This window comes from Coregonus lavaretus (assembly GCF_964263955.1).
Source record: "Coregonus lavaretus genome assembly, chromosome: 2".
NCBI classification, from domain to species: domain Eukaryota; kingdom Metazoa; phylum Chordata; class Actinopteri; order Salmoniformes; family Salmonidae; genus Coregonus; species Coregonus lavaretus.
Genome location: NC_139989.1, coordinates 52411897 through 52425541, shown reverse-complemented (window position 1 = coordinate 52425541; position 13645 = coordinate 52411897). Strand labels below are relative to the sequence as shown.

The following is a 13645-nucleotide window of genomic DNA, read 5'->3' as shown; positions in this document are numbered from 1 at the left end:
AATCAAGCTCTACAGGAGATATTTAAGGTGGTATTTCGAAGTTAGGACTAACGAGGCGCGCAAGTGTTAATTTATAATCACTTGAAAAACAAAAACAAAACATTTAATACTTTTTATAATAAATTGGGGTAAAAAAAAGTATACGTCTCGTATAATATAAAATGGGCGAGTCTGGAAGGATAAAGCACTTTTTTTGATATTGTCTACGATAGCACGGTAGTAGGCCTACAAGATGCAGATGGATAAGGAGGACCTGCTGTTATTACCATGGGGATGGCTGGCTCCAGACCAGACATATAGCCAGGAGCCATCTTATCAGTGAAGGTATTCTCCTCCATCTTCATCCAACCTTTTCTGGATCGATGGCCAGAGGCTGAACACTCATCTGGAAGGCCCCTGAGGAATAGACAGATTGACATACATATTTGTATACGAGATGTAGGCCCACACACACAGGTTGAAACCAAAAACAACCAAATGTACTGTGCAAACAGCAATACATCTTCTGCCAACATACACATTTTCTGTTAGCAAAACAGTCTGTATAATCTACAAAATGTACTGATACAATTTTAATTTTAACAAGTAAAACTTTATTGGAATGATACATCTTGCAAAATATTACTATTTTTTTTAACATACTCGTTGTGTCCTAAGGGTATCCGTCAAGTTCTCCAGAAGGTAAGATCATTAAGACTGTCAAAGGCAGAGATATACAGTATTGTTTCCCAGGGGGGTACAATACACTACACCATCACCCTACCCAGATCGGGAAGGAAAAAGATTCAAATGTTTTGTTGTTGTTGAAAATACACTTAGAAAATATGAAAAGTAAAGCAACGTTTTCTCCATGATGTAAAAAATGGAGACGTTCAATATGAAGTGTATGTAAAACTAGAATGCTAACAAAGGCATCAAACAGAGTGAAAAGATGAGCACAGAAAAGCTGATGATGGATAGGGTTATAATGATGACTGGGGGAGTGGGAGAGGCGGTCAGTAGAAACAGGAAAAAACATTTCATAGACATGAGGTCATGGGTCAGGAAAGCCAAAAAAAAAAAAAAAAAAAAAAGCTGTCATGTCATCAGTGTCATAAGTGGATTGAGGAGCTCATCCCTCCACTAATCACTGAGTTTGACTTTTCCAGCACAAAACCTTAACTGTTTGCAGGACCAAAGGGTAAAAATCTTTATCTGAAGACCATCAATTGACCAATTTTCTAGTCACAACTTAGGCTAACATTATCAAATTTCTTTAAAAAATATATATATGACATGATTCGAGAAGTGAGGTGTGCTTCGAAGGATTCTAGCAAGGCAGTGGAGGTGACTGAATACCTGTAGCTGGCACTGACCCTCCATTACTACTAATGATGCTTAGAAAGACCAGAGGGATGCACAACAATGAAACAAGCAAAATATCAGTTGTTTGTGGTAAATGAATGGTTGCAGATCTCAAAGTCATTAAAACATGTCATAGGTCTGGGACATCTTGCATTTCAGTTGTTTCGTCACATGCAAGAAAAAAACAATTCAGAGAACCGTGATTTCTGAAAATACATAACATTTCTTCTTCAAAGAGCACAAGTTTGGAAGTCTATCTCCACTCAATACACTTATTTCCCCCCCTGTAAAGTAGCCTTCTTACCAGACTGCTCCAGATGTAACCTCTAGACTGCCAAATAATCATTTTCAAAAATGTGATTTGTGAACATTTGGTAGAAATAAGCCATACTACAATAGACTTAATGACAAAACTGAATGAATGACAAATACTGTATATTATCAAATACAAGAAATGCATTTTCAGGAGGTGCACAATGTGTGGTGCCTGATAAAGGCTGGTGGGGGTCCGAATCACTGTCAACATTGTGTTTACATAGGAAATGAATATAACCTTATTACCCCAAATAAAAGCTTGTGGGGAAAACAAAGCATGGTTGAAAATCAACTAAACCATGTCAATGGGTTGGGTCATCGCACCTCTGTCTACACACCAGCCATTGGTGAGATTTGGGCTGCGATTGTCTTGCATCCAAAAAGACGACATTGCAAATCAAATAAAAATCACACGATAGCTTTTCAAAATCCATAAATCAGATTGTTACATACATTTCTCATGAGGAAAAGGAAAATATTTTCACAAATTCTCATCCTGACTTCCAACAGTCACATGGTGACTGAGTGTCCTTTTGAAGATGATGATTTAAGAGTAAAAAGGCCAGCAGAAAGTTGAACAGCGCTAGTGAATTAACATGATTAAATCAGCATTAACCGTTCACCTCTAACTGAACACTGAATGAAATGACATGATTTCTGGCAGATAAAAAGTGGGCCTTGATCCATCCTACAAAAGGGGCAGGTGAGAGTCAGTTTGAACAATCTCAGGTACCTCACCACGACCAGAGCTTTACATCCTTTCACATCTTTCTTTTAAAAGTGATATTGTACAAAAATAACATGCATCATTTTGCTGAAACATTTTGCTACTTTTTCCTGCGTATTAAAAACCACCACCTTCATAGTTAACTGACATACATGTTTGCGTAAGCAATGTCCTTACTTTTGCGAATTTGGCAGAATTCATACTTGTTTATTTCTGAAATCTTCATTTCGGTTTCACAGCTAAGAGACAACTTTGGAAAAAAGATGGATATTCACGTTTTTCTATAATAATATATCAACATACATGTATAAATGTGCTATGAATTAAATAAACAAGTCAGAGAGGAGTGTGTGATCATTATGTTAGTCACTGCCAAATCACTGCTTTTTAACCCACCCTTGAACACTAACACACAAGCACAGAGATTGACTTGAGAGGACACAATGATCCTCAAAATGGTTTTAAAACGCTCTAATAAATTCAGTTGAAGAGGAAAAGACAGATTTAATTAACATTAGAAATGCTCATGTACACAATTGTTTCACAGGTCCCGAAAAATAAAGTAGCAAGACCTAAATGAAAAGAGACAAATCGTTGTTTCTCTGATCAAAAGTGGTCAGCACTGCCTGAACTGCAAGCGATGAGAGAATCCTCTGAACCCAATAATCATGCCACAACGAGCGGACAGAAGGCATGTGCAGAGAGTGTCAAGCTTTCAACTAGAAAGGGCACAAGGGTTGATGTCACCACTAGCCAAAGCTCTGCACCAATGCTTTCGACACGGTTTTGCAACCAATTGGCATTATGATAGGCACATCTGTTGGACTTGGTATTGCTTGGACAGATTCAGGACAGAGACAGAGGGGGGGAACTGGAGTAAAAAGATAGGAGTGGGTGGACAATTACAAAACAATAATGAGATTCCCTCGTTCATTGAGAAGCTTGTAGAGAGGACCCACTCAGGAGGAGCCTAGATTCAGTACCAGAACAGAACATCAATACCTCAACCTGCCTGCAATGACTCAAAAGTGTGCAGCCCCTGCCCCTTCTACCCCTGCCACAAACACAAGAGGGAAAACAGGACATGGATAAGTAACAAGGTGAGAAACAATCAGAAAAGGCAACACTGCTGGCTCTTTCAGGTCTTTTCTCTCCTTTTTCACTCTCTCTTCATTTGGGGGGTGGGTGGGTTACATTGTTGATGTCGTAATTACAAAATGCAAGTTAGCAGTCCAGCTAATCACCTCTCCTCCCAGTTCCTTCTGTTCCCACCTTTTCTCTCTACATCCCTGTCTCTTTCCGCTACTCCTGGTTGGGCCTAGAACTCGGCAAACTCCTTGCCACATTTCTCTGTGAAGGAGACTCGGATTTCCTCTTCCTCATAGTCGTCAAAGTTGCTGGTGTCACCGGGGCCTTTGCACTTGGGAATAAACGGTGCCTCCACCTGAAAACACAACACAGAGAATACTCAGATTCTTTCTACTGTAGCTCTCACAGTATCATTCCTCCTCAGTTGTTGACATATAATGTCTGACAGTCATTGGTCATTCACTGGTTACGGACATGTTATTAGTCAAGTGGAGAACATTCCAGCTCTGTGTAAGACTATGTGAGTAATGCATGTGTAACATGTCTCCAAACAAGACCAAGCCAAATGACATCAGCTCTGAATCATACCCCTTAAGACATCCTGCCTTCTCCCAACCCCCCCAATCTCCCTCTGTCTCAACCAAACCTGCCTCTCTCCGGTGGCTATACAGTGAACAATAGAAGGGCCATGGAAGCAGGCCTTCTCACCTTCCTCTGGTAAATGGCGATCCAGTCAGTGGTGGCGAACCACTTGTGGCCCTTGATGTCATTGACTCCGTTCCGCAGGTTGCCGAAGCGCTTGGTCAGGTCCACCTGGAGCAGGTTCCTCAGCAGGTCCTTCAGGTCCGAGCTGAAGTGGGAGGGAAAGCGCACCTGGGGACAGAGACACGTCAGGGTTGTGTTCAGTAGAAAACTTTCCGAAACAAAGTAAAAGAGGGAGGAACTATCTAAAAATGTCCCTTTCAGAAACGCTAATCTTCCCTAATAAACATGACTCAGGGACAGAAGATCAGAGATTGCCCATAGACTCTGACAGGGCCTGTTTAGTCTTTCCCCCCTAATGTTTAAGGTTAAGATTGGGGCTAGATAAGATGATCCTAGATCTGAGCCTAGGAGCAACTTCTTCAGCAGGTGTGTGGCTCACTGCAGAGAGAGGTCAGTGGGTCAAGTGGACACAACAATATATTTCCAGTAGGGCTGTGGTCATGATAATCTACAGTGGGGAAAAAAAGTATTTAGTCAGCCACCAATTGTGCAAGTTCTCCCACTTAAAAAGATGAGAGAGGCCTGTAATTTTCATCATAGGTACACGTCAACTATGACAGACAAATTGAGAAAAAATAATCCAGAAAATCACATTGTAGGATTTTTAATGAATTTATTTGCAAATTATGGTGGAAAATAAGTATTTGGTCAATAACAAAAGTTTCTCAATACTTTGTTATATACCCCTTGTTGGCAATGACACAGGTCAAACGTTTTCTGTAAGTCTTCACAAGGTTTTCACACACTGTTGCTGGTATTTTGGCCCATTCCTCCATGCAGATCTCCTCTAGAGCAGTGATGTTTTGGGGCTGTCGCTGGGCAACACAGACTTTCAACTCCCTCCAAAGATTTTCTATGGGGTTGAGATCTGGAGACTGGCTAGGCCACTCCAGGACCTTGAAATGCTTCTTACGAAGCCACTCCTTCGTTGCCCGGGAGGTGTGTTTGGGATCATTGTCATGCTAAAAGACCCAGCCACGTTTCATCTTCAATGCCCTTGCTGATGGAAGGAGGTTTTCACTCAAAATCTCACGATACATGGCCTCATTCATTCTTTCCTTTACACGGATCAGTCGTCCTGGTCCCTTTGCAGAAAAACAGCCCCAAAGCATGAAGTTTCCACCCCCATGCTTCACAGTAGGTATGGTGTTCTTTGGATGCAACTCAGCATTCTTTGTCCTCCAAACACGATGAGTTGAGTTTTTACCAAAAAGTTATATTTTGGTTTCATCTGACCATATGACATTCTCCCAATCCTCTTCTGGATCATCCAAATGCACTCTAGCAAACTTCAGACGGGCCTGGACATGTACTGGCTTAAGCAGGGGGACACGTCTGGCAATGCAGGATTTGAGTCCCTGGCGGAGTAGTGTGTTACTGATGGTAGGCTTTGTTACTTTGGTCCCAGCTCTCTGCAGGTCATTCACTAGGTCCCCCCGTGTGGTTCTGGGATTTTTGCTCACCGTTCTTGTGATCATTTTGACCCCACGGGGTGAGATCTTGCGTGGAGCCCCAGATCGAGGGAGATTATCAGTGGTCTTGTATGTCTTCATTTCCTAATAATTGCTCCCACAGTTGATTTCTTCAAACCAAGCTGCTTACCTATTGCAGATTCAGTCTTCCCAGCCTGGTGCAGGTCTACAATTTTGTTTCTGGTGTCCTTTGACAGCTCTTTGGTCTTGACCATAGTGGAGTTTGGAGTGTGACTGTTTGAGGTTGTGAACAGGTGTCTTTTATACTGATAACAAGTTCAAACAGGTGCCATTAATACAGGTAACGAGTGGAGGACAGAGGAGCCTCTTAAAGAAGAAGTTACAGGTCTGTGAGAGCCAGAAATCTTGCTTGTTTGTAGGTGACCAAATACTTATTTTCCACCATAATTTGCAAATAAATTCATTAAAAATCCTACAATGTGATTTTCTGGATTTTTTTTTCTCAATTTGTCTGTCATAGTTGACGTGTACCTATGATGAAAATGACAGGCCTCTCTCATCTTTTTAAGTGGGAGAACTTGCACAATTGGTGGCTGACTAAATACTTTTTTCCCCCACTGTATGTAGAGGGGAAAGGAAAATAGGCAGAATTCTAGCTCACTTCTCCTGACCTAACAAAGTGCTGTATATGAAGACACTAAGGTCAGGGGTCGGAAGAGGGTAATGCTCATGTGAATATAGCAAAAAAAGCAGGAAAGGCATAGTAGGACAATAACTAGGTTTCCATCCAACCATTTAATGCAGATGAATTACCTGACATGAAAAAAGTCACAACCGAGCTGATGGAAACAGGAAATGTTGGTATAATTTTATAAATGCCGACAGACAATTTGTTCGTTCAACATGGTGGGATCTTTGTGTCTCTAAAATTAATTATGTGAGAAATGGCGGTGGAAATGCCTTTGTGCGCAAATATTGATATAATGACCATCATACCGAAGTAAACTTGGAATCACGCGATAATATGTTGTGTGGTCCTCCCACTACGACTCCGGAATGCATGCAGTTTATTAGGCTACAGATTAAATAAGTTATGAACGTCACAGGGTGGTGAAAGTTCAAGTGATGAGCTTGATGTACCTTTCCAATAAATACTGAGGGTCTTATTCTGGTGACATGATGATCGGTGCTTGGCTGCTGTTTGACCCCCCAAATAATATCGCTCTTATCCTTAATAATCTCATAATATAGGTAGCCTCCCTGCACTGAATCTGCAAGCTGTTGGCTAGAGCGCACGTGCCAAGACCAGAGTGGGCACATTTGCTATATAACGCAACAGTTGTGACAAAACCATCAGTATAGTTGAAAATGCGATGTAAACCCATTTAACTTGTATTTTTCATTCAGTGCATGGGAATTGACCTCAAAAGTTATTATGTGCACTATGTCATCACGCACAGCCTTTTACACTGTGTGCAATTATTAGGCAAGTTGTATGTTTGAGGATTAATTGTATTATTGAACAACTACAGTGCTCTCGGTCAATCCAAAATGTTAATAAACCTCAAACCTGAATATTTAAGAAAGTAAAAGTGAGGTTTTGGCTTTCTTTGGAGAATATCTATGTGTGCACAATTATTGGGCAACTATTAGTGTGCACAATTATTATGCAACTAAATGAAAAACGAAAAGTTCCCCATCTCATTTGTTTATTTTTCATCAGTTAAAGTGAGAATAATAAACAAACAACTCAAAATTTACAAAAACATTTCTGACATTTCAAAAAAATAAAAAAATCTGTGACCAATATGGCCACCCTTCTTTTCAATAACAGTCATAAGCCTTCCATCCATGGAGTCTGTCAGTTTCTTGATCTGTTGACGATCAACTTTTTGTGCAGCAGCAACCACAGCCTCCCAGACACTGGTCAGAGAGGTGTACTGTTTTCCTTCACCGTAAATCGACCGTTTAAGAAGGGACCACAAGTTCTCAATAGGGTTTAGGTCAGGTGAGGAAGGGGGCCATGTCATTATTCTTTCATCTTTACGGCCTTTACTGGCTAGCCACGCAGTGGAGTACTTCGATGCATGCGATGGAGCATTGTCCTGCATAAAAATCATGGTCTTCTTGAAAGATGCAGACTTTTTCCTGTACCACTGCTTGAAGAAAGTGTCTTCTAAAAACTGGCAGTAGGTTTGGGAGTTGAGTTTGAGTCCATCTTCAACCCGAAAAGGTCCAACTAGCTCATCTTTAATAATACCAGCCCATACCAGTACCCCACCTCCACCTTGCTGGCGTCTGAGTCGAAGTGGAGCTCCGTGCCCGTTACTGATCCAGCCACGGGCCCATCCATCTGGTCAGTCAAGAGTCACTCTCATCTCATTAGTCCATAAAACCTTTGAAAAATCAGTCTTCAGATATTTCTTGGCCCAGTCTTGACGTTTCAACTTATGCGTCTTGTTCAGTGGTGGTCGGGTTTCAGCCTTCCTTACCTTGGCCATGTCTCTGAGCCCTGAACACCTTGTACTTCTGGGCACTCCAGGTAGGTTGCAGTTCTGGAATATGACAGCACTGGAGGATAATGGGTTCCTGGTAGCTTCACGTTTGATTCTTCTCAAATCTTTGGCAGTTAATTTGAGTCTTTTTTTCTCAACACGGTTCTTGCGACCCTGTTGACTATTTGCAACAAAACGTTGGATGGTTCTGTGATCACGCCCCAATATCTTAGCAATTTCAAGAGTGCTGCATCCCTCTGAAATACTTTTTACAATTTTTGACTTTTCAGTGTCAGTTAAATCAATATTTTGGCCCATTTTGCCTGAGGAAAAGAAGCTGCCTAATAATTATGCACACCTTGATATAGGTTGTTGATCTCCTTAGGCCACACCCTCCCTCATTACACAAATACACATCACCTGATATGCTTCAATCCAATAAGCATTCCAGTTTATACAGCTTGGAGTTGGGAAATATGCATAATAATGATGATATGGTCAAAATACTGACTTGCCTAATAAGATGGAAACATCTGGTGGGAAAATGCGCATATTGTTTTGTGCAGATTTTAGAATATTCACATGAAAATCTGTTGCAAATTGGATGGAGGTAAATTACAATGATAACTGCATTATCTGACTGGTACTGAAAGCAGATCTTAAAGGAAGAGCGTAATCTGGGTTTCTGTCTGATGTACTCTGTACTCACCTTCCCTGATACAATCTTCTCATAGATCTGAATGGGCTGGTCAGCGAAGAAGGGGGGATAGCCAGCAGCCATCTCATAAATCAGCACGCCCAGAGCCCACCAGTCCACTGCCTTATTATAACCCTGAGAGAGAGCGGGGGGTAGAGAGAAAAAAAAGAGTGTTAGATTCACAGGGAAAGAGGCAGAACTAAGCACAAAAAGAAAGAATGGGAATGTGTCATACATAGGCTCTTCTCTAATCAGCAGTTGTAATCATGGTCCGAGTTGTTTATGAATGGCTGTAGTGACATGATCTTTGCTGTGTCGTGGTAATGACCCCTATGTTGTGGTAAAAACCCCAGTGTTGTTATGGATATGAGGTGTGACGGCAGGCCGGGGGTTTGGTGGTGACCACTCACTTTGCTAAGGATGATTTCGGGGGCCAGGTATTCCGGAGTGCCACACAGCGTCCAGGTCCGGCCCTTCACTCGCTTTGCAAAACCAAAATCTGTTACCTGGGAGGAACACAGAGGTGTCTCAGCAATGACAATCAACAGTTCAGTTCTGACATTAGCTTAAAGTTATACTTCCAGGATTTTGGCAATGATGCCCTTTATCTACTTCCCCAGAGTCAGATGAACTTGTAGATACCATTTGTATGTTTCTGTGTCCAGTATGAAGAAAGTTAGAGGTAGTTTTGCGAGCCAATGCTAACTAGCGTTAGCATAATCACTGGAAGTCTATGGTATCGGCTAGCATGCTATCCCTTTAACACTAGGACCGCCTGGCCTTTCGGCCTATGAGCACCTGCTAGAGAACGTTATCAGCCGTCCCTTTAGCATATGCATCAGATGCATATCAACCAGCAAGGTGCAGCAAACATAAGACCCAACACTTGATAAATAGTGCATCAACTATTATAGAGGATTAATTGCATGTAGAAATATTTGTGGAAATGTATCAATTAAAAACAGTTATTTGTTTAGATAGTAGAATTATACAAAACATATTCTTGACTCTAAGTCCTAGAAAAAACGTAGCCTATAGCCTATTTTTGTTTCCCTTACAATAAAAACATTACAGTGTAATCCATTTGATCTACTTTATTTGTAGATTTGATTAGTAATAGTTATAGTAATTAATGAAGGCCAGTTACAGCTTCTTTTGACAAAGTAGAAACTAAAAAGATAATAATAATATAACCAGTCAGGTGCGCAGGTGCAATTATTTGCTGTATTCCTAAACAAAAGCACCAGTGCATGAACAAGATATAAAAACAGTCATTTGTTGATTGTATCGACACTGTATTGCGCCCTTATACGCGTGCCTTTACACATGAATCAATCTCGTCTTCAGGTCCACAGTCAGCACACAAAATCGGTTGCACTGAACAGTTTTCATGGGCCTTGTTTCATGTGCACCTGCCACAGGTGTCGCATCATCTCTCTGAAGCGGTTGCGTGGCATGGTCTCTCGGAAAAAGTCCACCCCATACCAATCATTCCAAAATGACTCCACACCCATGCTCTTTCTGCCGTATGCCCCACGGACATACAAGAGTGCAATAAATGCTTTGAGTTCATCCACAGACATCCCACGTACTCTTTTCTTTTCAGTGTGCATGAGCAACAGTATAATCTCTGATGTGCTGCAACATCTGCATGTCACAAACTCGTCACTCTTTTCTAACCAAGCCGTGCCATCCCTCACAGTGGCAGTTGTGATCACCGTCACAGTTGACTCTGTTCTGGTTTTTCTGTGGCGAGGCTCAGGCATCAGAGGCGAAGGCTCAAAGTCAACATCAGAATCAGATGAAGACTTCCTCAGCAATGTCGATTTCAAGCTCAATATCTGATCCTCCATCTGACTTCAACATATCAATTCTGCAGCATTTGCAATGCTGTCAGTGCGTCCATTCGTTTGGTTCGGCTTGCCATTGGGAACTACACACATTGTATGTTGTACTCAGTGTCTGATTTGACTCGGAGTGGAAATTACATACAATTTCCATAAAAAAATTTGACCGCCCACAATTCTTCATCATTACACTATTGTTCTAAATTCAATCACCCTCCTCATCATTCAGTTCATTGAAGTCACATGCACCATTATCAGTTTCTATCACCCATTCATCCATTGACGACAGAATACCATATTTTAATTCAAATGGTATTATATGTTACTAGTTTTTGCTTAGTAGCCAGAGCAATGCTGCCGCGCGAATGGTCATGTGCTGAATGCATGGACATTCTTGGAAAAAGTTACATTTGGAAATAGAGCTGCACCTCTTGAACTTTGAGTTGTTTGACAAAGGTAAGTGTCATACAAACAGCAGAATATGCCCTTTCTGATACTATATAGAAATCAAAATGTTTTACCTTCATGTGACTGAAGGAGGATTTGTTAGTGATGCTCCTTTTCCTGCATCTCATCAGATTGTCAATTTAATATTGTCTATAGGCTAACCCTTATCACGTGTGAACAGACTCATCATTACACTATTGTATTTCTAAATTAAATCAACCTCTTCACCCTTTCTTATCATTCAGTTAGGCCTCATTTAAATTCAATTGTCAAGTAAGGTGCACAATTATCGCCCATTCCTCCATTTGTGATTCATTCAGTGAGGAGAGAGAGACGCATTAGCGCCTGGCTGGGTACCAACGTCTTACAGCACATTGTCTTGGCGGGTTAAGTCAGGAATAGGTGTTAAAAAAAATAAATAAATAAAAAAAAAAAGGTAAAAAGGCTCTAAATACTTTTCTGTTTGTGATTTCAAAAATCGGACAAATGAGTTGTGTAAAATACAAACATTTTGGAAAAGTCAGGGAAGAAGCAGGATATCGCTTTTTGGGGGGGCTGATTTTTTTATTTACAAAATCAAACGTTAGTGGCCGTTGGCGGTTCTAGAGTTAAGAGCATTTTCTAAATCAGGGCATGTAGAATGCATTTCATGTGTAGTATGTACAGTCCACCCATGCTTGTTCTCCATTAGTTCTACAGTACCTGTATAGCTAGCTAGCCATTTGACTATGCGTGTTCTCACCTGTATGTATCCCTGGTTGTCAATGAGCAGGTTCTCAGGCTTCAGATCTCGGTAGATGAGGTCCAGTGAGTGAAGGTATTCAAAGGTCAGAACAATCTGGGCGGCGTAGAAGCGGGCGTGGGGCTCACTGCAGGCAGAGAAAGAGAACGAGCGAGAGGTCAGAGGGTCATGTGGACACCACAATATATTTACTAGGAGGCTGTTGTGGAGTTATGGTCTATGGAAAATAGGGAAGGTTAACTACTGTAGCCATTTGGTTATATTTCAACAGTGGGAGACAGGTAAACAGACTCACCTGAACCTGCCAATTCTCCTTAAATGTGAGAACATCTCGCCACCAGGGACATACTCCATCACCATATACAGGTTAGTGTTGTCCTACAGAGAGCAAAATATTTGAGAAATTTGAGTTGATGTGAACCTCACCTTTTTCATGGCACAAACGTGTATGTGCGCACACACACACACACACACACACACACACACACACACACACACACACACACACCAGGGTTTCCGTTATGAAAATGTGGCGCCGGACATTTGACCGGCAGCATTTTATTTTACCAGATATTTGAGAAATTTACTGGACCCATTTGCATTGGGTGCGTAACCTGATTAGGGCGTCCACCCACGGTGCTCAGAATGACAGAAATCACATTTAGATTATGGTAATTAATCTTAACAGAACATGCAAGTCGAGGATGCAACGACGTGTGTCCTTCCTGTGCACTTTGAAGATGTTAGAATAACTGTCCACATTAACTTTTTCCTCAGCCAAGAAGACGAGTAATGAATAGCAAAATCACTAGCCTACGCATAGGCGGAGCGTGAGTTTCAAGTTTGGGGAAGCAAATTTTCACCATAAAAATACACCTTTATAATAAAACATTCCATGCATCATGGCATTTGCAGGCTTATGTAAGATAGCCTACTATTCGTAATGTGATGAGTAGATTGGATAGTCTTGGATAATTTAGGATAATAATATAACTCAATCACTGTTCGCAAAAAAGACTGTTCAATGCATGGCTGAGCGCCTATAGCGTAGAGGCCTGGGCTATAGGCTATATCAGATACGTTTCTTCTTTATTTGCAGGGGAAAAACACATTTCATGCAATTCTACTACACTTTATATGACTGGAGACATTAGCAGAATCTTTTTTAATACGACAAATGACAGGGTAGCCTACTCTGCTGCCATTGACAAAGATCAATAAAAACGACGTCGTCCCTATAGCCTAGTAGGCCTACGAGTAGGGGAGACAAATAGAATATAAGGTCCATCTAAACTGGAGGAGGAAAGTGGCGCTGACCCAACAATGATAGAGTGAATATGCGCAGTGCGCATTCACCGGGGATATGGCCGATGCTTTCAGCTGTTGCCAATAAGATAGGCTTACTGTTGTTCGCTCAATTAAGTTGCATTTTGATGATTAAAAGACAGATGAGTCTTTTCATTGTCTTCTCTCTACAGCAATAGCCATTTGCTATCCAAACTGTTTCCCACAATTTAATTTAGAAATATTGCGATAAGCCAAGATGGGCCTCTACTTTTCACTGACAGTGGCAACCAAAATTGCGCGTGTTGCCTTTCCTTCCGACTGTAGGCAATGCGATTTAAAACAATCCACAACTTTTTTTTTTTTAAGACTAGGGGAAGCTAATGATCCTCTGTGGCCAAATCATGCTTTAGTAGCAAATTTTGAATGATTTTATTTATTTCTGTATAGACAAGAGTAG

General features: G+C 41.2%; 1 protein-coding gene across 2 annotated transcripts in view; it reads right to left on the bottom strand.

Moving 5' to 3' along the window:
• Positions 1–576: 576 nt before the first annotated feature.
• Positions 577–13645, bottom strand: part of LOC311104776 (cAMP-dependent protein kinase catalytic subunit alpha-like) — a 28692-nt gene continuing 15623 nt past the window's right edge. For both annotated transcript variants that reach the window (XM_084146689.1, XM_084146688.1), the window contains exons 5-10: positions 12197–12279; positions 11902–12028; positions 9276–9371; positions 8878–9000; positions 4184–4348; positions 577–3830 (exon numbers count right to left, since the gene is read on the bottom strand). In XM_084146689.1, coding sequence (XP_084002815.1) covers positions 3705–3830; positions 4184–4348; positions 8878–9000; positions 9276–9371; positions 11902–12028; positions 12197–12279 — 720 coding nt within the window. In that variant the 3' untranslated portion in view covers positions 577–3704. The remainder of the gene's footprint in view (positions 3831–4183; positions 4349–8877; positions 9001–9275; positions 9372–11901; positions 12029–12196; positions 12280–13645) is intronic.